General features: G+C 42.6%; 1 protein-coding gene across 1 annotated transcript in view; it reads left to right on the top strand.

Moving 5' to 3' along the window:
• Positions 1 to 27,019, top strand: part of ATF6 (activating transcription factor 6) — a 79,681-nt gene that overhangs the window by 49,626 nt on the left and 3,036 nt on the right. The window contains exon 15 of the mRNA XM_082003112.1: positions 12,209 to 12,293. Coding sequence (XP_081859238.1) covers positions 12,209 to 12,293 — 85 coding nt within the window. The remainder of the gene's footprint in view (positions 1 to 12,208; positions 12,294 to 27,019) is intronic.

Here is a 27,019-nt window from a genome sequence, read left to right as displayed (position 1 = left end):
TGTCAAGTGGGCTCTGAAGACCTCTAAGGATGGAGATCTCACCACAAAGTGAGATCAAAGTGTTCTAGCACTTCACTGTCCTCTGAACTCAGAAGAGAAAGTAGAGGACAGCCTCAGTAGCACAAAGATTTTGAATGTCAGTGTCACGTTGATCCAGCATTTGGAGAAAGCCTGACATAAATTTCTTTTTACCCATGCAGCTTCTGTTTCATGTGGAATTTGATCTAGAGAGAAATCGGAATTTACAGTCTAGTCCATCTCATGATACTGGATCCAAGGAGGATGCCTGTGAAACCACATCATTTTTGTGCATTGGTTGCCTCTCTGCTTATGTGGAAGGGCTGCAGCGGCAGAACAGCAGAAAAAAGGTGTTTGTTGTTGATAACATTGCCTGCGTCAGTTTGTATTGTGTGTGCTCTTTTGGGGCTGAGCCTCCAGTTGGGCAGTAATTCTGGAAATACAGAATTTGTCTTATGTAGAAGAATTGAGGTCTTGCAAGCAAATATAGAAACTTTGGGTTAACATTTTGTCAGAGAAGCAAAGAATCTGGATTATATCCTTGTCGGTTTTCCTGGACCTTATTCACATGCCCTACCTAAATTACATGTTTTTGCAATTACAGATTGCAGTTGCAAAACTAATAGCCTGCAGATGCTATGCAAAAGCAGAGCTCTGCTGCAGTGCATTAGAGAAGGAGGGGAATTTCTTTTTATGGGTAGTAGTAATAAAGCCATTAATTCCTTTTGGGTCTTACAACTTTGTAAAACCTACAAAGATAATCGACAGACTCAGCTGGGAGTTACAGATGAACTGCCCATGGGAAGGACAGAAAATAGCAGAGAAAAGTCATTTTCAAGTAATTTGGAGCAAACTTTTTTGAATTTTATCATACTATTTTGATTGAGAGAGCCTTTAGAAGAAAATCTGATTCTTATCAAACACAATAGGAGGAGCTTTTCCACGAGTACAAGCTGGGATTTTTTTTTTTTGTCTTCACAGAAGCATAGAACTGAGTCATCTATTCATATACACATAACTTTTCCAGTTGATCTTGAAATTCAACTAATTTCCACAAATAACACACAAATTATTAAAGTGTTTTCAAGCCCTTAAAAATCTTCCTATACAATTTTAACCAAAACTGTTTACTTAAACATAGAATTCTGTTCTTCACATCCTCTTACTTTGCGTTTAGGAATTTTTTTTTAATCTGCTGCCAAACCAAAATTACATCATAGCAAATGCATGCATTGTTCTTTACTGCAAAGCAGTTCTGCAGACCAGTTTAATTGGCTGGATTTCTGGCCAGTCTCTGTCCTGTGCCCTCCTTGTTCACATGGGGTTTCTTTTTCTTTCCTACACAGAGGAAAAAAGACAAAACTACAAGGAAGAGTACATTTATGATAGAAATAAAGTCCAAATGGGGTGCCTTCACCTCATGCTCTGTTGCAGTTGGACTGGCTTTGCTTTACCTCATGGTGTGCTTTAATTAACGTATGTACATGCAGGCTTCTCCTAACTTGATTTCCTGGAGTATTCCGCATTCACAGGGGAAGGCTGATGGTATTTAGTGCCTCTTATTTAGGATATGTTGCAAGTCAAAAGTGAGATTCAGAAAGCCTGGATGGAAATGAGACAGGTTCATCTTGGGTAATTCCAGAATGAGGGATTTGCAGAGGAATGAGGGGGGAGCTTGAGAATAGCTGGTCATTTTGCAGCTGGTGTCACTTTGTTAACAGGATGAAGATAGATGTTTTGGTAGGATGGAAGGTTAGTGGGCCTGTCTACTGGAAGTGTGCTTATATTCTGCATCCTGAAGGGAGACTTGACTCCTTCTCAGAGGCCACTGAGTAGATTCTACTGTTTGACTAATAGATACCTAATTACCAGCATATTTCAGTGTTAATCTTAAGGCATAACTCCTCCTCTTTGGCCTTGGAAGTTGAATAAAGGGCTTGTAAACCATGAAAGTAGAAAAACTGAGTATTCTATCATTTTGGTCCACCTTTATATGACAGCTGCTTTACAGCTACCTTTGGTGCATCTAAGTAATACTTTGCGTTATAGTCTGTTGTGTATTAGAAAGTTGTTGTGTTGGTCTTCTCAAACCTTGATGGAGTAATGAGATTCTCTTGCATTTTTATTCTTGCTTTCTCAATTATAACCTTGATCTTCTACCTAGAAGAAACTGAGCAGGATACCAAATGAAAAAAAAGGCAGAAAATTAAGCTAGGAGGGTGCAGGTTCAAACCAAGGAAAGGAAGTGATTCGTACAATAGGAGTAGACTTGTGGAGCTTTTTGCCAAAATGCATTATAGATGCTGTAAGTTTACATGTATTCCAGGGAGGACTGGGAAAGTTCATGGAAGAGAAATCTACTAATAGCTACTAAATACATAAAAGTCACATCTCTGTTAGAAAATCCGTAAAACAGTAATTGAAAATGGTTGGTGGCTAGAAGACAGGTAGGGAAAAGTGTCGTATCTGTACACACTGCTTGTTTCCATCTGAGCAAGATGAGCTGGCTTTCCTTGGCATCAGAGGAGGACAGCATCAGCTCTTGGGCAGCAGCAGGAATGCTCAGCCCAGGACAGGCAGGAAGAGGAAATCTGGAACAGTTTCAGCAGCAAGAAAGCTTAATTTGCCTCAAGTCATTCTGAAACTGGGTCCTCTGTGACTGCTTGTTGTATCTTGTATCTTTTGGGAGTCAAGAGCTACTAGAGAGATGATCTGAATAAATGTCTAAGCCTGAGACACTTGCAGTCCATTTAAAAATCTAAACTAGGTCACTTTAATTTGGCCTCTGGTTTTTAGGTTCCTTTTGGTTTTTAAGGCAATGTAACATAAATTCAATCCAAAAGGAGAAGGGGCAAAAAGTAGTAGTTCTTGCTTTCTTGTTTGCTGTCTCCATTTGTGAATGGAGACGTATTCTTAGTAGTCTCCATAACCTTTTTAATACTTAATCCAGAAGAGGTCCTTTGCCACTGGTTCTCCTTTACACTGAGAAAAAATGCTTAGTGCTGACCTCCAAAGCTGAGCCCTGCTCATAGACAAGCAGCAGTGCTGCCATTGAAGGGAATGGAGGAAACTCCTCCAAAGGAGGCTTGTGACAGAGTGAATTTTCCATTCCTCTGAGGTCTCTGGGATTTTCACAAGGCTGTCTGACTCACAGCGAAGTGCTTTCCAGTTAGTTTAGTTTTGGAGCCCAGGCCATATCACATCTGGCAGTAGCACAGTTGACAATAAAAGGTACTAAAGACTTCTTCATTAAAAAGTCTCTCATGTGGGAACTAAACTGGATAGCAATTCCCTCTTCTGCAGGGACAGTGACCAGAAAGTGTTCCATACTGCAGTTAGGTATTATTTATAAAAATTTGTCTGGGAATGTCAGAAAGGTGTAATCTTACACTACAGGACATTTTATTGACTGTGGGATTGAGCTATTTCTGGTAAAACGCTTAACTAAAAAGCATATCTCATCACTTCATTGCTGTGTGCAAAGTATAGGCTGTAAAAACCACATGTGCACAGAAACACTGGGTTTGGAACAGCATCGGTGTGAATAGGAGCACTTTTGGCAAAAATAAAAGCAGAAAAAGAAGCTCTATTCCCACCACTTCTGGGATCTTTCCTGTTATGGCACAGTTCTGTCCCGTGTTTGCCCCCCCCCCAATAGGCTTAAAACTTAGAAAAGTAATTAAATACTATGATCAGGGGTTGGGAGTTGAATTCTCAATTGCAAACTGTCATCTTTAAGTATGCTGCAAAATCAAACAGGGTTAATATATGCTAGCTAACCTCAAGTTTAATATGTGCAGAACTCGTACTCTTTCAAATTGAGTTAAATGGTTATTGTTAAACCCAAAGAGGTAAAGCTACTGGGGCCTCCCAGGGTGGGCTGTCAAGAGCCAGTGCAGAGTGCCTGAGACCTTGTGAATTTTTACTGCGGGTTTTCTGTGGATTCCTTGCAGTCATTATCCCGTCTTTCACATACTCCCATACTCATCTTTACATGTCATGGATTCCCTGTAAGGCTCCATGAGAGGATGAGTAAATCTGCTTGGATTTATAAGGTCTACCTTTTGGAGAAAGAAAAAAAAAAAAAAAAAGAGAGACACATCAACTTTAAAAGCAAGGCAACTTTACAGTTCATGGTATAATGTGCAAGTATTGTGGCTATGAGTCACAGTTTGTGTAGGGTTTTTAACTAGTTTCCTCTCTTTTCTGTGCTCTTAAAACCATCCCAATTCTTTTCAGATATAAGGGACAGACTGAACTGGTAGGATAGTGCTAGTTTCAGAGGCACCCTCCCCTTTACGGTTACCACCCTGTTCAACATTCAGTGATAGCGAAAGCAATGTTACAAGAACTTCTGGCATTTTCAGATGGACCAGTGCTGTATCCAGTGTGGTGTATCCTCAGGACACCATATGGTTGCCATCACCCAACCAAATCAATAGTGAAATTATACAGCCATTTCCTCTACAAATTTGTAAACTTTCATACACGTCCTCTTCAAACTGACAGAGGAAACCAAAAACAGATATGCCAAGACCTGATTCTCATTTACACCATGATCCGTGCTATGTGCTTGGCAGTGTTGGGAACTGCTAGGGTAAATGAGAATCAGCCCCAAGGCCAGAAGTGCACTGCAGTAAGTTCTTTCCCTGCAGAACAGCATCCTTTTGTGTCCAGAGAGCTGATGAAGTTCAGCCCTGGCTGTCTTGCGAATGAAGTTCAAGCTTCATAGGTACCACTTCCCAGTTAGGAGTCACATGCCAAAGGCTGCGATGCTGCTCAGTGCAGGTTCAGTGGCCTGTGTAGGAAATCAGGACAGAAACATCACATCTCTGGCAACAGCCAGACAGCCTGAAACAATTATTCTGGAATTTTAAAAAAGTGTAAAATCTGTGGTTTATGAAAGAAAAGCTGTCTCATTGGCTCTGTCAGACCAGGGTTTTGAAAAGTCCAGCTCCTCAGAGGACCTGTACAGGGCAGTCTCTGAAGTTGCATGCGGCTTTTTCAGCCTGCGAAAGCACATTTTTGTTTCACAGTCTTTGTATGGCCAAAAGTGTACCTCTAAAGAAGGTCCAGTGTCATCTCATTAACGTGAAATCCCTAAGGGTTGTTCCAAAAAACTAGGTTTGCAAGACGGGACGTGGATTGGATGTACAGGTTTTTACAGTCAAAAAGCCACTTGCTTTCTATCTGCTTTATCTTGAGATCACTAGGTGTGGTTGGATAGTTAGCAGATAAGCTTTTATGCTATCAGGACGTGTTGAACATTGCCAAAAGTAGTGCCGTTAAAGAAAAATGGTACCCCCGGCAGCTTTGGGGAGCTGCCAGCACTTCAGTGGGACGTGGGAAGCTCCTCAGCCTGTATCAGCAATGGTTGTAATGTGGTCCTAGAATCGCAGTGAAGATTCAGGCGAGAAGAGATTGAGGCATGACTCCCTGGGAGACCTCTTAGTCATAAACAGAGATGAAAAAATGCCCAGCTGCAGTGTTTGTTTACTGTAAGAAGTCTTCTGAAGCTGCCAGGACAGAGGCGGCTTTGGCATGCCAAGGCGCCTGGCTCTATTTGCCCACTCTGCTCTGGCAGCTGTCTTTGTTAGCTGCAATACTCTAGCACGTAGCTGGTCTCCAAGGCAATGGTAAAGATCAAATCTCCTCATCAAGGCAAATTACGAGAACAGCACATTAAGGTTTTCCTTTGGTATTTTAATCCAGTCTCCTTGGACCTTTTATTCCTGTAAAGTAACAAATATCACTTCTTTTTGAAAAGATTATCCTTAGTTCGTCAGAGATGGATCTCTAAATGAAAGTGGGGCTCCTCTGGACACCTTGAGGAAGTCTTTGTGAGAAGAGAGATGAGAAGTGAGTTTAGGGCCTGTCTCGCAGGAGTGGAGTCACGGCAGCCCCACGGATCACATCGTTGCTTTGCAGGGTACATGCTCCAAACCACTGGGAAGGGTCAGAGGCATGGCTTGCCCTTTAGTAGGATGGCAAACAATGTTTACATAGACAGATGTGCTATATACATGGTAAAAAAACACATTTAATTTAAATTATGTTAATTATTTTCTAGTAGGTAATGCCTTTGCCCAAGACATTAGGAAAGGCTTTTGAAAAATACTTACCCGTACCGAAGTACAGCAGCTAAGAGGGTAAGAAAGATCATGAGGAATTGATTTGACAAATAAGTAACCTCAGGGGTAGGAGGAAAGACAGCTCATGCTGAGAGTGCGGAGCCTTGGCGCGTTTGGAAATCCATTCCTTTGTGTCCTGTGTCACTCGGGTATCCCTCAAATGCATGCACATGTCCTCTAAACATTCCCCATAGTACTGGTAATATTTTCCTCCATCACGGGCATGCTGCAAGGATTAATTCCTTTGTGTTTCTTTCAAATGCACAGAAATGGAGGAGGAGCTCCGCAGATTGCCTATAGCTAGGCGGCATACTGCTCCCCGCGGAAGCGTCCGCTGCTGCATGCGGCTTTGCTGATGGGACTTGCGTTGCAAAAGCCAAAGCAAACTATATTGCCAGTTCTAATAATTTAAAAGCCAAGAGTCTGGCTTATGAAATGATGATAGTTTAAAAAAAAAAAACCTAAAAAGACTTTTGAATAGCGTGTTTTCTCTCTGTTTAATGAAACTTCCTGGTATGCAATGATGATATTTTCTTTATGTCCTTTAACGATGAGAGTTAGAAACAATTATTTTATTTTTTTTAAATTAAACTGAAGATGCCCACAGGTTGTCACCTAGGTAGTAGAGACTTTGAGAAGCAAACCACGTGTCATGAAACTCGGGCTGAAGCTGCAGGAGCAGCCAGTTAGGGAATATTCTAACACGATGGAACAGGATTTTTATTGTCAGTTGACTGAGGCTCCAAAGCTTAATCCTTGTTAGAGCCCTGACAACACTGATCTTATGTAAGAAGCCTTAAAATCTTTATTGCGGTTCCATGTGTCGTTGAGTCCAGAAGCAGATCAGCAGGCACTGAAATAGCCAGCAGAGTAAAAAGATTCAGTGAGGAAATTCATTCTATAGGGGCACCTTATTTCTAAATATTTACAACTCTGGTAAATTATATTCTAATTATATAGTGCCCAGAATGTTTTATGGTGGCAAGGTCTTAATAAATGTGATTATTATCAGAAGTTTAACAAGTAGCAGCTTCAGACTTTAACCCCAGGAAAAAATGTGTTTCTGTATCCCAACTAATTAAATTAAGGTAATACATTTGTGGCTGGATTTTTAGTATCTATATCTATATTTATCTATCTGTCTATCTCATCTGGCTTCAATATCACCAAACTGTAGAGATGATCAAAAGCGAAATGAGAATGGTAAAGCTAGGGTCTTACTTGAAATATTGTCTTTCCAGGCTGATATTTTTCCAGTCATTCTGCCAGCAGTCTCAGGTCTGCATCGTCTATTTAAATTGTCATCTCATCTAAGTGCAAATCTTGGCCCAAGCCAAGGCCATCTGTTGTTGGGTAATAGTTGTGATTTATTCTGCTTCTGGTTGACATTCATGCTCATGGGCCAGATGCTGACTTGTAAGATTTGGTTTTACTCATTTTCAGTTTTATACCATGTGTTAATATCACAAACAGTGTTTTAATTTTAGATATTTTGGTCTTGTGTTTAAAATTAGGGATGAGTAATAGCATCACACCCCCTTCCAGGATGCAATTCAGCATACTTCAGAACAGGATAGGACAGGAGAAAATATTTTATGTGTTAGAAATACATTCAGTGTTTCTACATGTTTAATTTCTTCCTAATCACTAATCCGTGTGCTCATTTATGTTGCATATAAATAATTAGGTATTGCTTTCAAATAAAAGTTGTGGACTATTTGAAGACTTCTAGGCTCAAGGATGTTGTAGGTAGCTAAACTGTAGGAAAAATTTTTATGATACTCTGCAGCAAACCCGCTGCTACCTTTGCAATAGGATTGATTGTCAGAAGAACACTCCCGCATATAAAAGATAACAATTATTAAGACGATGGATAAATTTCCCTAATTCCAGATTTTTTAAAATGGCTCTTTGTAGCAGAGATGGGCAGTATCCAACTTCCAGACAGTCTGTGCATCTTGCACATTAGCTCTTTGTCGCAGTTTGGACTTAGAGAGCTGACTGGCTTTTTATGTGTCTGTCTTCTCCAGAGTTGCTGTTGAAACACTGAGGGGTTGTGCGGCTACTCCAGAGCGTGTTTGGATACACAAATGCGAGTGGAAATGACTTCATTGCCTCACTACCTGCTGTGGGAGCAGAAGGCTCTGGGTCTTCCCTCTCACACTGTTCAAAGTGCTCCAGTAAAACAGAGGAGTAGCAGGTGAACTGATACGTGAACCCCTTGGCTGTGTAGTTTTAGGAGACGTTTTGGAGTCCAGAAAGTAAGGGAGGGTGAATTTTAACGTCTTGGGCAGCAGAGTGGCCTCATTGAAAATGGTTCCCTATGCAACTTGTTTCAGATCCAATGAGTTGATCATGTCAGGTTGTGTGTGGAGGGATTGCTAGGAACAGTGCATGTATAAGTGTCAAAGTTTTTATCCTATCGGTTTCTGTCTCTAGCAGGATTTTGTGTGGCTGAGCAGGATGTGTTGGGCCTGCCATGATTTGTGTAAAATCAGTTCACTTCATTAGGTTAGATTGGATTATAATATTGGCATTTTATGTATCTGTCTTCCTTCCTTATAGTCCTTTGATTTTGAGTGACTGACTAGAAAACAATGGTCCTTTTGTTTCTCTGAGTCAGAGAAAGAAGACTGTCTGGGTGGGATTTAATACAGCTTTGGGGGTTTGGATGTTGGTAGCTCAGTCTGAACTAGACCTCATTCTTCTGATAGTCACTGGAGAGCAGCAGGCTTCGCTGGAGCTCCTGTCATCTCCAGTGTGATCTTAGTGTAGAGTGAAATACCTGCTGGAGTTGTCCACTTCAGTTGACTGATCTACCAGAAAACAACTTCGTGTTTTTGTTTTAAGCCAGAACTATGAGGAAGGAGAGCAGATAGTGGTGAGCTGCTCATTTCTTCTTTGCAGCTCTTGAAACGTCATTCACAGAAGTATAAAATTAGTTGCAATTAAATCTAACTCCTGGTATTCAAAAAAAAAATGGTTTCTAGGTGAGGCGGAACTAAGAAAGGTGAATTTTGCATCTCATTGTTGATGCAACATTTAGAATAAAGTATTGTTTTCCAGCAGATCAGTTTGGTGGAATGTGAACCTGCCCAGCAGTATTAGTGCATAGTTTGGCTGCGTTGTAGTCATGGAAATGAAATTTGTTAACTGCAGAGTCAGTCTGAGCCAAGCCTTTGAATTTAACCATGATGGAGGGGATGCAGAGCTTGTAAAGGCCAAGTCTGAGGTGTTTGCACTGCCTCTGTAGTCACCACAGGACCCTTATGAGAAGTTGGTACTGCCAGTGTCTGCCCTGTGGACTGCAGAAGGACAATCATAAGATCATCAAAACGGGTAGAGAAAACCTCTGGTGGTGCCTAGCCCAGCCTCCTCCTTGAAGTGGAAGTGTTGCCAAGTGTGGATAAGGGCAGCCATAGCTTTCTATAGCTGGGTCTTGGAAACCTCCACAGACAGAGATCCCCTAGCACTGTGCTGACCTGTTCCAGGATTGCACCACGCTCTGGGTGAAAAACTGTTTCTGAATGTCCAATCTGAACCTCCCCCGATGCAGCCAAAAAGGTAATATATGATAGAGGAGGTACCTGAGGAATTTTCATTATTTTGTTGCTATCTGGAAATTTGGCATTTCTGTCATGATACTGCTGTTTATTTCTGTAGAGGTACACTGATTGTAAAGTCTTTGTGATAGTTCTTAATACATTTTATACATATAGTAAGTAAAGGTGCCATTATAAGCAAAACTAAGCCATCATCAGTTAATGTACCAATCTTCAGATATGTTAGCAAAAACATAGTAGTTACCTGTAATGATTCACAGGTGATCATCTGTGCATTACTTGTGTTCTGCTCGGTGATGTTGTGGACTCTCAGAAGCATTAAAAAAAAAAAACAAACAGGATAAGCATTTTTAAAGCAATGTTAAAAATAGTTGTCAAATCATGGACATTGTTACAAAATGTGGTTTTAATGGACATCTTATCTTTGGCTTGTTCCCTTGGGAACACTGAATTTCAAGAACAGTTTTTCTGTGAAGTTCATTGTCTTCCTGAGTGTTGTCTTAATCTCAGTGGTTCAAAAATTAAATTGAAATTACATATGTAGTCTGAGAATTATACCAGAGTGGTTTTATAATTTTGGTACCAAGATGTTTTTAATTACAGTCATTTATTGAAGTAATATTTTCTTCTTATGGTCAGTCATTTGGGTTTTTTGGGGGATTTTTTGGTGGGGAAAAGAGTGTGCACTATTTCTGCAATGTATCTACAGAATACCCTGATATATTTAACACCTAACTTTGTGTGTAACTCAGTTCTCTGAATCTTAGACAGAACAGTGTAGTGTTTAGATATTAAAATGGGGAAAATACAGTTACCCTGACATTAAGAAGTTAACAACTGTGTCCTGAAGGAAGTCTAATGCAGTCTGCCAAAAAGATAACCTTGGCTAAAAGCATGAGATGTTTGTGTGCCTGTTCTTACCCTTAACCAGGGAGGCGAAAAGCTGCATGTAAAGTTTCTGAGTGCTGGGTTTGTAAAATATTGTGGGAGTTTTACAAATGGGAAAGCATAAAATAAGACGAGAGCATTAAACTTGTTTCTGCTTTTTAACCATGGGATATAGATGTCTGGATCTTGAAAAGTGAAATGCAGATGTTTCGATCTGATTTTAGGACAGTTGCAAAAACTTCTTAATGAGTTGGTCTCTGCATGTTTGACATGGTGGCATCTGCCGGCTTTCGTTCTTCTCAGAGACACTGGGAATGAATTTGGCATTGCTGGGATTGGGAGAGAGGCAAACACAGGGGCTGGGAAAATCTCATAGAATCATAGAATAGCTTGAGTTGGAGAGGACCTTTAAAGGCCTTCTAGTCCAGCCTCCCTGCAGTGGGTAGGGACATCTTCAACTAGATCAGGTTGCTCAGAGCCCCATCCAACCTGACCTTGAATGTTTCCAGGGATGGGGCATCTACCACCTCCCTGAGCAACCTCTCCAAAATAAACCTCTCCATTAATTCTTTGGGGCCTGGAAAAGTTACTTAGTGATTGGCAGGTTTTTGTTTCACTTAGAGCCTGAGTTGTCAGTTATATAAACACAGTCTTTTGCTCCTAATTACTAAGAGAGAGCAAATATACTTCCCTCACAGCGCCCACTGCATACTGAGATGGTGCAGTGAAACAACCTTCTGTCAGGGAAGCTAAGCTTTGAAAGGCATGGTCCCTCATCCTTAGTGGTCTTTCTTTGGTCCATCAAGATCAGCGTAGTACAACAATATGGGAGATGCCTGCACTGATTCTTTATGTTCTGTTACTTCTGTTGATAAGGAAAGGACCGTAATTTTCCAGGCTGCAAGTTGAGCAATTCAAGTTCGGTAATAGTTAGCAAAATCCTGTGTTTTTCTGTGCAGGTAAGGTCCACATCCAGAGCATCTCCTGCAGATGCAGCTTCCACTGCTAAAACCCAGGGTACTTAGCTTGAACATGGCTGTCTTACAGCAGCACCCAGCCACCTCACAGCTGAGATAAGCTATTAAAGCCCAGCTTTGCCATCAAACTTCCCTGGTAGGTTTTGTCAGCAGAGCTCGTATTTTGCACCCCGTCACAACCCTGACTGATACAGTCCTACTGAAAGGCACGTGATGTAGAGCTTGACATAGATACAGCAAGATGACATTTATATATAAAGCAGGCAGCACTGCAAGTAAAGGCTCCAATTCAGCAAAGCCCTTAACCACATGTTTAAATATCATTGAAGTCAAGTTAAATTACTTTAATCATATACATAAGTACTCTGTTGAACAAGGGCCTAATAGTAGTTTCCATCTCTTTCCACATGATCAAGGCTTTTTCATATTCTGCTGCATGCGATAGGGATTTCTTCTCAGTTACACAGCATGAGCAATTGCTGTGACTTTTGGAAGACTCCCTCAACAGTTTGAATTTGCTAAGCTGTCGTAAATAGTTTGTGTGGAATGCCTGTAAGACAGAATGGAAAGGAATTTTCCCAGGTCTGTACTTCTAGGGTAGATATAACACATCTTTTCCCCTGTTTTCCAGGACCACCTGTTATTGCCAGCCACCACACATAACAAGACCAGAAGACCAAAGATGTCTATAGTGTTGCCAGCTGTAAACATCAATGGTAAGTCCAAAACATGAAAGAGAGCAATAGGAGAATAATTTCAGAGAGATGTGCCTGACTTGTACATGGAGGCCAAACCGAGATCAAATGTTTGTTGTTATAGCTTTGAAAAAGAAGTCAAACTGGTCATTACTGGGCCTTAGTTGCCAAGGTCCCTGCTGGAGCTGGGGTGCTGGCAAATCACCAGAACCTGGTCACAGAGACTGTAACGAGAGGCTGTGTGCCTTGGCCAGCAGTTCTGCAGTATCTCATTCTGGCTTCTCCAAGGACTTGGGGTGGTGCTCTCCAGTCCCCATGACTTATACACAGCTGATTAAGGGTGACTTGAATGTGATCTAGCTTCTCTTAACTCGGTGGCTACAAAGATCCCATCGAGCGCAGAAACTGTCCTGGTGCTCTCATCTGGGCTCCTCCTTAGCAGGGCAAATTCCTTGGCCTTACTGGTTTGTTAGGATGCTGACTGCCTTCCATTGGCTTCCTCAGCTGTTTACCACTGTTATACAACACTCAGTGTGAGTGGGACCTCTCAGCACTACATGGTCAGGATAATAATAATCATGTTACAATGCTACAGGACAGCAAACAAAACAGCTTTGCACTAAGGGCACAGGCTTATTAGTGAACAGAAGTGTTCTTGATCTCCATTTTAGTCCCACATGGGAGACAGGACTTGAACTGTATAAATATATTGTTAATTCATATGGTGAGGAACTGCCAAGTTAGGACATGTTTGGGGCACAGGGTTACTGTCACAGTCATTAAACACATCGTGAACCCTCTAACAGTATAAACTTTACATTCTGAGTATCTGTGCACCATAATACTTTTTTAAAACTTACATGGTTTACAGTACAAGTGAATCATAAACCCAAATGTTTTCGTTATTCAAGCATGCCAAAAACATTATCTGATGATGCGAATTTCCATAAACGAAGAAAAAAAATCAGTTCAGGCTTTCAACATTGTGATAGTTACATTTTCCCATGCAGTACAGTAAGTTGAGTGTGATAATCTATAACCAGCTAGCTTAGGGGAATTTTTATTAGATGTATCAGAATTATTTTCGGCATTTATCTGTCTGAAACTCCCTTTTCATGTCCATTACAAAAATCCTTCTCTGGCTGAGCTGAATTATCACGTGCAAATGGGCACTTTATCACTTGGAGAACAAACAGTATTTCTAAATTACAAAGTATTTCTTCTTTACATGTTACTGAGTCGTGTTTTACTTGAAATAGCTTTTCAGTTGTTGGAGTAAATATAATTTGGAAAATACACATCAGAACCCAGTGACAAATCGTACCCTTCATTAATGATGAAACATTGTGAAATTATAGTTACTTGAGTTCATTGGGATTTTTCTTCAGAACATCAGCATAATCCAGGAAATAAAAAAATGTCCAGGGATTTGGGCAGAGATGTTGAAACAGATGAGATGCAAGGATAGCATTAAGTAAACAACGGCATCAAACATTTGCTTCCTCTGTGACACTCAGCCAGCTATTAGGAAAAAAATTATAAGATACACAAGAGCCCATAGGTAACCTGGCTTGATTTTTAATTTTATTAGTAGTAGATTACCTGGAGGAGATGATTCCCTAAAAATTTCTGCCTGGAGAAGAACCCATTTCTCTCCTCTGAGAGCATTGTTCCTCCTCCACCCTATTTTGCCTCCGCAGGGACTGAGCATGTCCTGAAAAAGCATCTGGAAGTTAGCTGACAACAAAGCTTTCCTCCCAGCTGTCTGCTGTTCTTTTAAGCCCACCTTAATTCTTTGTCCACCTGCAGAGAGTTGGCTGCTAGAAGAGGCTGGGTCTCCCTGGGAGGAATTGGCAAGAGTTTCAGTGAAGGAACTCGTCCCCTCCTGTCTTTTCTCGTGCCTCAGCCAGATCTCTGTGGAAGAAGAGAAACCTTTTCCGCTGCCGCTTACTTGCCTTTTTGCTACCACAACCCTGGCAGAGATGAAGGGAATGCAAGTGAAGTGGCCTTTGCTTTGAAACTTTTTCAGAACTTCTTCACCTGCTTTCTTCTGCAGGATCTTTATTAGTCTGTGTACTAAAGTTTACCCATGACAGCATTTCCAAACATGAAACGGCTTGCAGTTGAGTAGAGAACCCTTTGAACTGCTTGGAGAGTCTTTGCCCAGCAGGACTGTCATCCTTTTCTGATTGCACTTTGATTGCTTGAGTGTCTTCTGAGCTCCGCTAGCGAGACTGCCTTTAGCTGGCTTTAGCCATTCCCACCGCCGGCTACCGGGACAGAGAACAGGTATGGACAAAGATTAGGAAGTACAATGAGTTCAGTCACTCTCCTGCATGACTCTGCATGGAGATTAATGACATGGCTCTGCAAGATTGGTCTGGCAGTTTTCGAAAGTGTACAAAGCAGAATGAGGTTTACAATTTGAAGAATTTTTCTTGGAGGGAAGACTTGGGGTAAAGCCGGCCAGTGGCAGTGCTAGTGCTTTGCAGCTAATGGCAAATCTCAACAGAAAATTTTGTAGTGGACAGGTACATGTATGTGTGCATCCCATACGATGGAAGTTTAAGAGAACAATATTGTATGAAGCAATAACAGTACATTATTCATTTTCAAGATAAAAACTTGATAAAAACTACTCAGTTGTTATATGCTGGAAAAGACTAAAAATGGCCATTACCTTGTAACTTTCTCCTATGTGCTCCTTCTCCTGCACGTGCACAGAAACATGTTTAATTATTTAGGTACGTTTAATATGTTAACATATGCTAAATATGTTTAAGCATTTTTATTTTTTTTAAGTATAGTCACTTGTTACATGTTAGTACATGTTAATTCCGCCCCTCTTACCAATTCCTTCTTCCCCACTCTGTTCTAAACCCCTGTCCAAGCTTGCTGGGCCAACCCTCCCAGTTCACAGCCAGTACTTGCTGTCAGCTCCTCCATTTCTGCCTGCCCAGATGCTCTCACAGCCCTTTACCCTTCTCCCATTTCCCTGCTGGCTGCAGTTTTGACCTGCCTCTGCCCAATGACAAAGCCCCATCATTTGTGGACACAAAGTAGTACCTACAGAAAATCTGTCTGATGGGACCTAAGGACCTTAGGGTTGGTAAGCGTGCAAGGAAAAAGCAGTTCTGGGTAGTCCTAATCCCACTGTACATGGTTTTGGGAGCACCATTCGTGTGCCTTTACAGAGAAGTTATTCCAAGCAGAAATATCTTGCAGTTTCTCATGGGAATGAGAGCCAACTGCAATTTACAGTTAAACTCCGGCTTTTGTTTTTAAGCAAGTCATGTTTGTTATGCTGGATTGCAGCTATTATTTTAGAAATCTAACGATGCACTTGAGACCAGTTAAGTCTCCAGTAGATTTTATTCCTAAATTTGCTTTTATTGTAATTCAGAGTCTTGTTGGCTCATTACAGCAATTCCAAATTGACATATAGGCGGTGCCTTTCTTGAAGTTTAAATGAAAACATCTGCCATTAGCCTTATATTTACTTAACTGCTGTAAAAAATGCAGTGATTTATAACATTGATCTTTGGATCAAAATAATCAATAGAGTACAGCATAGCTAAGCTACTCTTCCTACCCGAAGCACAAGCCTTTTGTCTCTGCAGGATGCCTGCAGCTCTGCGGCGCAGCACACACCAGCAGTAGTCCTATCCTTGCAGCACACAAAAATGAGAACATATGTACAGTCACTCAGTGCAGGAGATGGCATTCAACGCTTAGCCGAAGTAGCCTCTTTGACTAATGCATTTCTCCTTAGGATTAGATTCGATATTCTCACAGTTTACACTTTTTCTTGGTAGGAGCAGCTGTAAATGTCTGTGCAGGTGTGTACTCACCGTGAGTACTGGTGGCCTTAGCAGCAGCACAAAGATGAAAAAGGCCTTTTTTTATTTTTAGGATCCCTGTGCAAAACAGTTCCCTGTACGTGAAAGTCATCCCATTATTTGCTCTCTTTAAACTTAGGGTTGGTGTCTGTACTCTCAGCCAAACAAAAGTGAGAGGCCTGATGGTGAACATGAGATCTGAGGCTTATTTTCTGGGAATTCACAGCCATGACAGAGAGGTTTGAATTTTTTACAAATATTCTGGGTAGGTCCTTAGTCTAATGTCATACAATGGGACTTGTCTTCAGTCTGCCTTTGAGGTTGTTTGTGTCTGACTCTATAACTTGCATGTTCCTGGTTCTTAAGGAGCCCTGTTCTTTTAAGGGTTGGGTTTTTTTTCATGAAACACAACAGCAAAATAGTCTCCTAAAGGCAGATATTTACTGTGAACAGGATGGTGAGTTTTGCAAAGTTCATGTGTTCTGTTGTGTTGGCCAGCTTCTTCCGCCACTTCCCTCAGCCTTCCTTCCTAGCATCCATCATCCTACTGATGTAATAGACTTCAAAAGTGCTCTGAAATAATATGCATTCTAATTAAAATGGTCAATAACAAATCTAGTGGTAAGGCTTTTTGATCAAAACTGGAGGGATTTCTGCCATCAAGCAGCATGATTATTTGCATGCAACTACAAAGAACATTCTTTCAACTGACAGCCACATGCAAAAGCCGCTCACAGATGTCCAAGGCTGGTAGCAAACTGTCTGTGAAAAATCCATAAGGCAAACAGAACCCACAAAGGCTGAGAAGGAAAATAAAAAAAAAAAGCTCTTAGGGAAGTGACAACGTTCTGTAAGTTCCCATGTCTTGGGGTTGAATAAATAAAGTCTCCAACTTCCTCTGCCTTTCAGGGTCAAGCAAACAAAAGATGCCATTTCCGTCTTTCAGAGCAAGAAGCAGAATTCCCGGTCAGTCATTGAATGAGGAAGGTCTAAAACAATACATACCACTTACAGCAGCTGACTTCCCTGAAGGTTGCTGCATAATATTTTGGGTAGCCTTCTCTCTCACTGTGGATGGTTTCCAGGAGGCTGATGGCCCCAGCTATCTCTAGCTGTTGTTGGTTCATTCTTCTCTTCATGCTTAGAAGCCAAGTCTTAGTCCCTGTGGCTCCCTCACAGCCGCTGTCCTTGGCCCCAGACTGAGCAGCTCACATCACTCTAGTAGGTACAGAGGACATATCTCTTAGGTACACAAGTATGATCTCTAGAGATACTTCCCTCATTGTTTCTGCTTTTGTATCCGGATTTAGCAGAAAGTGCTGAGCACTCAGCGCAGCCTTACAGACCGTAGTGTATGAGCAGAAGTCTCTGGGAGTTGTGTACGTATCTGTGTGATGAAAGATGGGATAGCTGCTAAGGTTTTTTAAGAAGGTCACTGAGAATCCTTCAAAGCCTCAAGACCTCTAAACCAGGATGTAAGAAAATATGTCTGAGGATGTCTCCATGCTGTAAGTTTACAGGCCATTTTGAAAATGCCACTCTTCTGCTGCTTGAGCTGCCAATTGAGTAATAAAAGTAGTTTAGTGAAGCCTGACCAGGGAAAAATCAGAGCCATGGTGAGCTCTCGGTTAGACCTCACTGCAACAGTCGATTACTGAGCCTGGACTGAGAAACAGGGAGAGTCTGCTAACTCCTGTGTGCAGTCGTGGACAAGCAGCACGTCGAGTTACTGTGGTTCTGCTGTCGTTAGGATGGTTTGCTAATTTCACAGATGTACTTCAGCTCTCGTGCTGATCTAAAGCTGTGCTGTAAAGGTCAGGATAGAAATCACAGCAGAACGTATTTTATAAAGGAATTTTAATGACAGAATTTAGTCATATTGTAAGAGGCTGCTATTCTCACTCCTGTTCCCTTTTCAGAGTGATGTAAAAGCGCAGTTTATCAAAACAGAGTACTCCCCAAACTTTCCTACATTTCTTTGAATATCAAAATTGATCATAGCCTAGATTCAACCTTAAATAGAAGTTTTCAACAGATTTTCTTGTCTTTGAGAGGCTTTGCTCTCCCTAACTATTGTCTGTTAATATATGTTGTCTTTGACAGGATGGAGGAGATTAAATTATTCAAAACAGTATGAAAGAAATCATTCAAGAATCTGTGCACAAAAGTAATGGAATCTGTGTCACTTAAGTTCATGTTTATTTAGTTAGACAGGAAACGATCAAGAAATGAAATCATAAAAGCTTATTCCCCAGTGACTTTTCATAACAAGCTGTTTACCTAAATTGCTAAATGAGTAACCTATTTTTATGTATTCAAAAGAACAGGAAGAGGATTTCAGAGGATCTTCTGCGCCTTTTTGCCCCTTCATTAGTACGAAAAAGAGTATCTCTTGGGTTTTGTGTGATAAAGCAGGCCAAGCCCCAGTGTGACTGCTCTTCTCTGTATAGACAGGATAAATGCTACAGATGGCATTTTCTTGGGAACACACTGTTCATGAAGGGGGCAGAGAATGAGTCATAAATTAATTGGACTTCGTACTTAAGTATTTCCAATGCCAGTATCGAGTTATTACACCAGATTGGTTTTTTCCATATAAAAGACACACTTCTATAAAATCCAGAAAGTAGAAGAAAAAAGAAAGGCGTGACATAAGCTGCCAGCATGGATGCCAGTATGGAGTTGCAGAAGGAGCCCAGTTCGGTTTAGAACTGAACGAGTATGCTTCTCGCTGCAGAGACCCTGTCTTCTAGATGTTCATTAACTCTGAATGCTGATACTGCCGTGTAGGTATGCTCTCCCACCAAGCTGTACAGAGAGCACCGTGCCGAGAGCTGTGCTGCAAAGCAAAGAGAAGATTTTCATCCCCATCTGTGAGATTACTGTTGCCATCTCGGCTACGTTGAACTGCATGTGTGCAGCACGTCGTAATTCTAGCCTTGAGCCCAGCTGATCTGCTTTAATATATTTTCGGATGTTGTAAATTCAAGACTACATAATTCCTCCTACTGTTAAATTATAGGTGGCAAACTCAGTTTTATGTTTGTGATACACAGGCCAACTCTGGTTACTGGTAGCTCTTTATTTCTGCAGTGATCTGAAACGTAATTATCCATAATGACCTCACCCTGTAAAAACATAAAAAATTGCAACAGCGCTGGTAGAGGAGGTTCACATTTATGAGTTCTGTCTTGAGAACATCACTGGAGTAAACCTAGAGATTAGTAAAAACACAGCAGTCCAGGACAGTCTTTTTCAGTGTTTGGATTGCAGTCTCTAAGGAGACTGCCGCCAGCGGGGCCGGGAGGCCTTTGCTGCCTTCTCATATCCCAGGTCAAAGTCCTCCACACCGCAGTTTTCCTCGCCCGCCTTGTCCAGCCCACCTTACCTCTGGTGCTTCCTCGTGTGGTTCCTGGGTGTCCTCCAGGCTTGATCCTTTGTAGCAGGGTTGCTGTAGGAAAGCAATTTAAAAATACATCCTGAGCATCTGAAGAACATTCTCAATTTCAGTCATCCACCACTTCATTGTAAATCATCTGCCTCCATCCTGTCTTATTCTGTAGTAGCCCCGGGTGAAAAGACCATGGCATATCCCAGTACAGCACAAATGCCTTCTGGGTGAATGTGGACGAAGAAATGATTGCCAGCCTGAGCTGCCCCTCGCCGTGAGGAGGGAGGCACCTCTGTTTGAGAGCAGGATTCATACATTAAAGCTGTAAATCTCCTGTTGCTGTAGCTGGGAAACAGAAATCTTTGAAACGGACGTGTCACTTATTAGTGTGCTATGCTCAGATAGGCACTTGGCAGCATCTGTGTATGTTGTGGGTTTTTTTAATTAACTGGTAAATGCATTGAATTGGAGAAGCTCACATGGAGGAAAGTGCTCAGCCCATGCAGACAGAAGATCTTAAGATCTTAAGACCATCATCTTCACAGAGATGGTATTAAAAATACTACGAGCAAGAGCTGATCGCAGTATCTAAATAAATGAGGTAATTTTATGTATCCAAGTGAGACAGGTGGAAAATTCAGCTCACTCCTTGGATACCATCCAACCTATAAAGACATTTCAACTGTAAGTGAATACAGGCTCACACCAGCCTTCACTCTTAAATCAGTGAGATGCTAACGCTAGGAAACAAATGATATTGGGTGATAGAGAAGGTGCATGTCAATGAAAAAGTGATGCTCCCTCTTGAAAAAAATGAAGTCAAATAGTTAAATTAATTTTATCAGTAAATGCCTACAACTTGAAATAGTGAAGTACATACTACAGTTCAAACGTAAGGGCTAAATAACAATAGGAAAACATATTAAAAGAAAAACCAGTAGGGCAAAATGCTGGCAAACGGTATGAAGACTGATTAAAGGTTAAAAGCTCTGTGCAAGTGTCTTTAAAAGGACCCTAAAAAATCCAGCAGACTTAAGTAACACATTAAAGTAGATTCAGAGAAGTAAGAAGCTCTCTCTTAAACAATAGACATTGTAGCCAATAGAAAGAAGAGCACGATTTCTGGCAGACTAAATGTCAAACCATAGGAAGTCAAGCCAGAAAAAGATATTGAGGAACAGTGCCTGAGGCATAAAAAAAAATAATAAAAGCATTTTTCAGAGGATGCCTGCCAGGGAGTCTCTAGTGCCTGTAGAGAATCAAGGTGTGAAAGAGCACTTAAAGTTGAAGTCAGCACTGTTGACGGAAAGAGCAAAAAGTTCTTGTGCTGGTGTTAACCACTAAAGCTATATAGTTATCAGGAGAATGGCAAGTGACAAATGAGGCAAACTTTTTTAAAGTGGCCTCAGGAACTATAAAAAATCAAGTCTTACTTTTGCACAAGCTGGCTGAATCTGTCAGAGTTGAGCATGCCCGGGGCCATGCGATAGATTGGGAAGAGCTAGCACAGCTTCTGCAGAGCAAAGGCCTACTTTAGTGCCTTAGAGGATTAGCGAGTGTGAGGATAAGGGCAGTCTTTTCAGCCCAATAACATACCTGAGTGTTCAAAAACTTGGAAAAAAGTAGTTCTTCAGAAACTGCTAAAAGAAAGGAAGTTTTTGTGAGGCAAGAGGGAAGGCTCACTTGTGGATTGGTATTTCCTTGAAAGGTATAAATGAAAGGTGGAAACAGTTGGTCACATTTTGCAATGAAGATTATGTTACCAGTAGACTCCCATGCAGGTCTGTGCTGGGGTCGCTGCCCCTGCATCTCCAGGCACAGGCTGGAAGATCTTGGGAAGCAGTGAAATTCTGTTCAGCAGGTGAAACTTGGTGTGAAATAATGCAAAAGAATTTACGTGGGAAAAGTGTTCCTGACCAAACATACAGTGGCAGATAAGCGAGCTGCAGAGGAGCCACTGCGCATCCTTCCTCAGAGAGGGAGTAGAAAACAAAGCATGAACCATTTTTACAGCCCTGCTGAATCCCCATCTTCAATACTATGCATTTTTGGTCATAGATGTTTATAGATATATAAAACAATGAAAGATGCAGGAGAAAAAGCAACAGGAATGACCATGGAGTGTTATAGCTTCCCTACCACAGTGACTATTGAATTTGACAGCAAGGGCTGAGGGAAGGGTTATGACAGAACCTGAAGAACCATGAGTGGTGTAGATAAGGTGTCTGGGAAGCAGTTACTTGCTATTTCATGTATCACTGAAAGTACATGCTTGCCCTGACATTTGCTGCTGCTGCTGGTCACTGTTAGAGGCAGAAGCATGTGCTGGATGGGACTTTGCTGCCAGGATGTTGCTCTCCTGCCTGTGCAGAACAGCCATCCTTAGGCAGTACCAAGGCTAGAAAAGGAGAGTGGCCAGTCTCCCAGCACAGCGGGAAAAGGAGGAGCTTGCTAGCATTTAAAACCAAAGATAGCATTGGGCCAGAAAGGTTTTCCAGCTCTAAGAGTGTCTGTAGGATGCTAGACCCATGGCGGGGACCAAAGGGAGCGTGCCCATGGCTCGCAGACCCTCCCTCAGAGGGAGCAGTCCTCTACGTGCTGTCCTGGGGCAAGCCCTCCACCCCTTGTTCTTGAAAGAAGCCTCTACAGGAATGCCTTTTTAGGCTACTCTCCTGTGTATAGTTATTTGCCTTGTAAGTGGGTATGTCTGGATTTGCAGGCTGTGTGAGGAGTTTGTTTATATTACTTGTGCCTCCCAAGCAGACATGGGATGGTTCTGCCTGACAAGTTGCTCTCTTTCCAGCCTCTGTCCTTCACTCTCAAGAGAGTTTTCTGTGCAGCAGAACTGCTTTGCCCCTTGTCTTTGTTTTCTCTTCCTTTTTTTTTTTTTTTTTTCTTCCTTGTCATTAGCATTGCCACAGCTGGTTTGGTTTCAAATATGGCCATCCTGCAGCAATGATACCCTGCCAACAACACACATATGCACAGCCAGCGCTGTCAAAAATGTCTCAGTATTTCTCAGAAATACTGTACCTGAGGGAGCTTTAAATGATGAGCCTGGGAGGGTCAACACTGGTGATTCTGATCTTTTCTTGAGATGACCATTGGCTCCCTCTCCAAACCAAGAGCAATCACAGTAGATCCACACTGGGGTCTCTCCTCTGTAGCGAATGTTCTTTCTCTTTGAGGGAAGTGTCTGTGCAGCATGAAAGAAGATTGGAAAGGAAGGTGGGATATCGGGTGGGAGATGGTCCCTGGGAAGAACCATCCCTTTCCCTGAGAACTCCTAGCTTGGACCAGGTACTGCAAAGCACATCTGGCACAGATCTGCCACTGACCACGTTCCCCACAGGCACTGGCCTTTTCCAGAAAGTCACATAGTGGTGTAAGCTAAAGGCACGTTGTGCTCCTCGTGCACAGACAGTGCCGATCTCCCCTGTGGCTCTGTTATTTTCTCAGGAGGCCACAGAGAACTTGTTTCCTCTGATTTTCTTGCCTCGTGCCTGTATATATCCCCCTTGGATAGCCCCCGGCACCAAGGCTCCAACAGCTTAGACATGGGGAGAGACGCTGTGTCCTTGCTGTCGCTCGTGGCTTGTCGAAGTGACTTCGATTATGTGGATCCAGTGTTTCTGACGATGGCCCCTGCTCCTGTGTGCATATAGACCCAGCAGCCTGGGTCGCTGTTTGAGAGGTGCCAGGGGACCTGGAGAACTGAAATGCCCAGGATCTCACTTAACCCGTGTCAGGGACTGCGGGCAGCTGAGTCACAGAGGTGAGACCATTGCAGCCGGTTTGTCTGGAAATAGTTCCAAGCAAGAATTTGCTTTTTAAAAGAGAAGATACTTGGGTCACAACAGAACTTTCTCCCTTGCCTCAAAGAATCCTGTCTAACAAGCAAATCTGTAAATGTTTTAGGAACCCTGCTGCGTTGTTGCAGGGAGTGTATTTTTAGTCTTTGTAGCTGTTACAGTAACACTGCTTCGTTTATATACTTATTTGGTAATGTGTACCAACCCTTCAGATGGAAACGTTGTCCAGATGTGCTGGGTAGGACAGTCAGGGCTGCTCAGTGAGTGACAGAGTGGAGAAAGCCCCCCGAATTATGTCTGGGGACAGCTGCAGCCCTTCAGCAGGCCAGCCCCAGAGCTGGGCGCCGCTGGTGCCCTCATCTCCTGCTGAAGCTTGTGCTTGCTGAACTCTGTGCTGCCCTAGACATAAGCTCTGTTTTGGGCCAGGACAGGTTGCGCAATGAATTGTTTGGGTAGTTTGGTGATAAATCATTATTTAAACGAAACTTCAGCATCGTCAGCTTGGCACAGCTAGCACAAAGCAATCAGGTACTGGAACTTATCCGGTGGCCCTTTGAAAGCTGCCTAAGGTTCCCGCTGGTGTAACAGATGGGGCTGCAGAAGGGCCTCCAAATGTAAATTAACAGCCTTTGGAGTCTGGTGTCGCAAAGCAAGCTCTCTTGTTAGAAGGAAATGTGAAAAATGTAAAGGGCGTGAGTAGCTGCTCAGCAAAGATGGTTTTAAGAGAGTTGGTGGGTTTGTATCACCTTATCCAGAGATAATTCCGTGGCACCTAACTCTGACATCAACTAAACTGGTTTCATGGATAGCAAATTCACTCTATGCTGTTGTCCATGAGGAGAGGATGATTCTCCAGCCTTACTGACAAAGACAGGTAGTTAAAGTAGAGGTGGGACAAGTGATTTCCTTCCCTGTATCTTACCAGCAGAAGCGAGGACATGGTCCAGATCTATGTGGTCAACACGAGCTTAACTGTATATTCAGTGAGCACAGCGTGGGAGTAGAGCCAGGCACGTTCTGACCACTTTTACAAGTCACCTACCGAGAAATCATCCAGTAGGTATGTGGGTTATCTTCTGCAAAGGCAGCTGGGGCCTTAGAGGAGTCTTGATAATTGGCCCAGGCCCTGAATTGCACAGTATTGGTATCACAGAGTATTTTTGGGGTAGTCCATCGTGGGACTGCTAGGGTAAGGTGAAATTCATGGTTGATTTGGTAGAACAAGCCTCTGTCAACATACCGAAGGCATGAGCACATCTTCAGAAGGCTGCAAAGCTCTTCTATGGCAGTTGGTTACAGCCTTGAAACACTTCACAAGGTCAGGTGGTATTTTAGGGGACCTCTGTTGCAACCTCTCTGCAAATTGTGCAGTTTTCAAGACAAGCATTTTCCTGCAGCAAAGCTTTGTGGGGAGGGTGCATGTAAGTGGGGAGGGGTAGATTACCAGAATAACTTGTTCCTGTCGTATGACTGCATCCACAGGGCTAAACAGCCCACTGATGTGTGGAGAGTTTGAGTCTAGAGAGACAGTTCACATCACCATTTGTTCTGACTTACTGCAGAACAGACACTAAGATTCTCATTGCCTGCCTCTCAAGCCCTCTACCTGTCTTCTGCTTTTCTCTAAGACAGCATCTCTTATAGAAGCAGATGCTTGGTCTCAAAGACAGACATTTGAACATTCGACTGATTGATAAGTGTCAGTACTACTACTAAGAGGAGAAGGAGGACTTTGGTTTTATGGTCTAATAAGCCAGTTTTGAAAATCTAGTACTTCAAATATGAAGGCAATCTTCCATCATCTTCAGTAATTTGTAACAGTGGTTATTACCCTCAGCCTTATTTGCTAAACTTTCTTGGTTTGGATCACTGACTTCAGCTTTCATCAGTTGGGTCTTGCAACATGTTTGTTTTTAAGAGGAGCTGCCATAAACCCTAGAGAGCAGCACTGGGGAGTTAGATTTCTGTTCCCTAGACCAAGCTCATGCTGGGAGTTTGGTACAGTCTGCGAGAGCCAGCAAGCCTCTTTGAGAAGGTGCAGTCAGACAACAGCAATGCTTGGCACAATTACCTTTGCTGTTAATTTGAAATAGTCTATCACCTGAAGCACGGCTTTTAAACCTGTTAACAAATAATTAAGTGCAACACAGCCTTTTGGCCTGGGAAGGATAGCTTCTTAAGCCTGAGGCTGTATGAATGGCTGTATGTTCTGAACTTCAAAGAGGAGCAATAAAACTATTTATAAATCCAGACACCTCTACAGGAGATCTGTTCCTGTGTTTTCACTTATGTAATCCCACAAAACATCAGTCATAGGTAATTCAGCACAATAAACTTTAGAAATAATTCCGTGTCAGTGTTACTCTGGGCGATTAAGCAGCCCCGTGTAACACAGGTTGGCAGTGCTGACCTTCCAGCCAACAAAGGAGCAGCGGCAGCAGGCAGCAACTTTGAGCTGTTGGTCCTGCCTTCACAGACACCCCTGCCCGTGTCCACCTCCCTGCAGAGGGCTGTGAGGTGTGATGGGTGCGTGCTCAGGCAGTGCAGTACATGGCTGACCTGAGCATGGAGTGATAGCAGTGGTTACGTACTGACCCCTCCAGGGATCAGCCACATGCAACTGCCAAGCTCAACGCTCATCATGACCTCTCTTAGAAAACCCACTTTGTGCTCATTAGTGTCTCCCAGACGTTGGTACTGCTGGATGGCCCCAAGGAAGGGGAAGGAAATAAAAGCCTCGCTGGGCTATTTTTAAAACATCTGATGCAGGAATCACAGGGCAAAATTGTTGGCCTGTTCTGTGGATGAGGTCAGACCACAGGGGCCCCTGGAGAACCCACAGCTCTACTCCAGATACTGCCCACTCACTGACAAGGTATTAGGAATAGCACAGATGAACATGTCCAGCTATGCAGCCATTGGATTTAAACTGACTGTCAAGGAAAGATGGCACAGCAGTGTTCTCACTGCTATCTGAACTGTGGGAGCTGACTGGTGTGCCTCCCTACCCTGTTGCAAACATCAGCTCAAATCTCAAGTTGCTTCGCCCAAGTTGCACTGCCTTATCTTTGTCACAAGCAAAGAGCAGACAGACAGTCATCACAGCTCAGTTGACATATGTTGGCTTCTTTGTGGCCCTGGGCTCTGTAACGATCGGTTGCAGTTTACCCTGAGAGGCTTCAGTCATGAATAGGCACCTGCAGGTTACAGAAAGGCAGGGCTACAGGGACCATGAGCAACTGCGAGTGCCTGTGCCTGTGTGGAGGGAGGGTCAGGTACCCTGGGTCTTGTCTGACAGGTGGTCATCCAGCCTTTCCTTAAAACCTGCCAGTCATGAAGACCCTCTGGTCTTCCAAGGTGGCTTCATCCAGGGCTTATCTTTTCATTATCATTAGAAACTCAATCAAAGATAAATCTGTTTCTCTTGAAGTCGATGTGATCATTTCTAGTCCTGTCATGCTGTTGGCTTATGCACAGTGATCCTCTGCAGTCCTCAAGCTTTTTCTGCAGTGCTTCTGCCCGGCCCCATTTTGTATTTGTGTTTTCCAAGTCTCCTGAGCGTTGTAGTTTGCTCTGGCCTTGGTTGAAATGCATCCTGAAGATTTTGGACAGCTTCTCTCTTTTATTGAAACTGCAGTCTAATCCAATACTCCAAGGTGGTTGAAAGCCCTCCAGTTTAGCATCTTCCAGAAATCTTGTAAGTAT

The sequence above is a fragment of the Phaethon aethereus genome (genome assembly GCF_964289735.1).
Source record: "Phaethon aethereus genome assembly, chromosome: 8".
Classification (NCBI taxonomy): domain Eukaryota; kingdom Metazoa; phylum Chordata; class Aves; order Phaethontiformes; family Phaethontidae; genus Phaethon; species Phaethon aethereus.
Note: the sequence above shows the minus strand (reverse complement) of the source record. Positions and strands in the feature narration are given on the sequence as shown.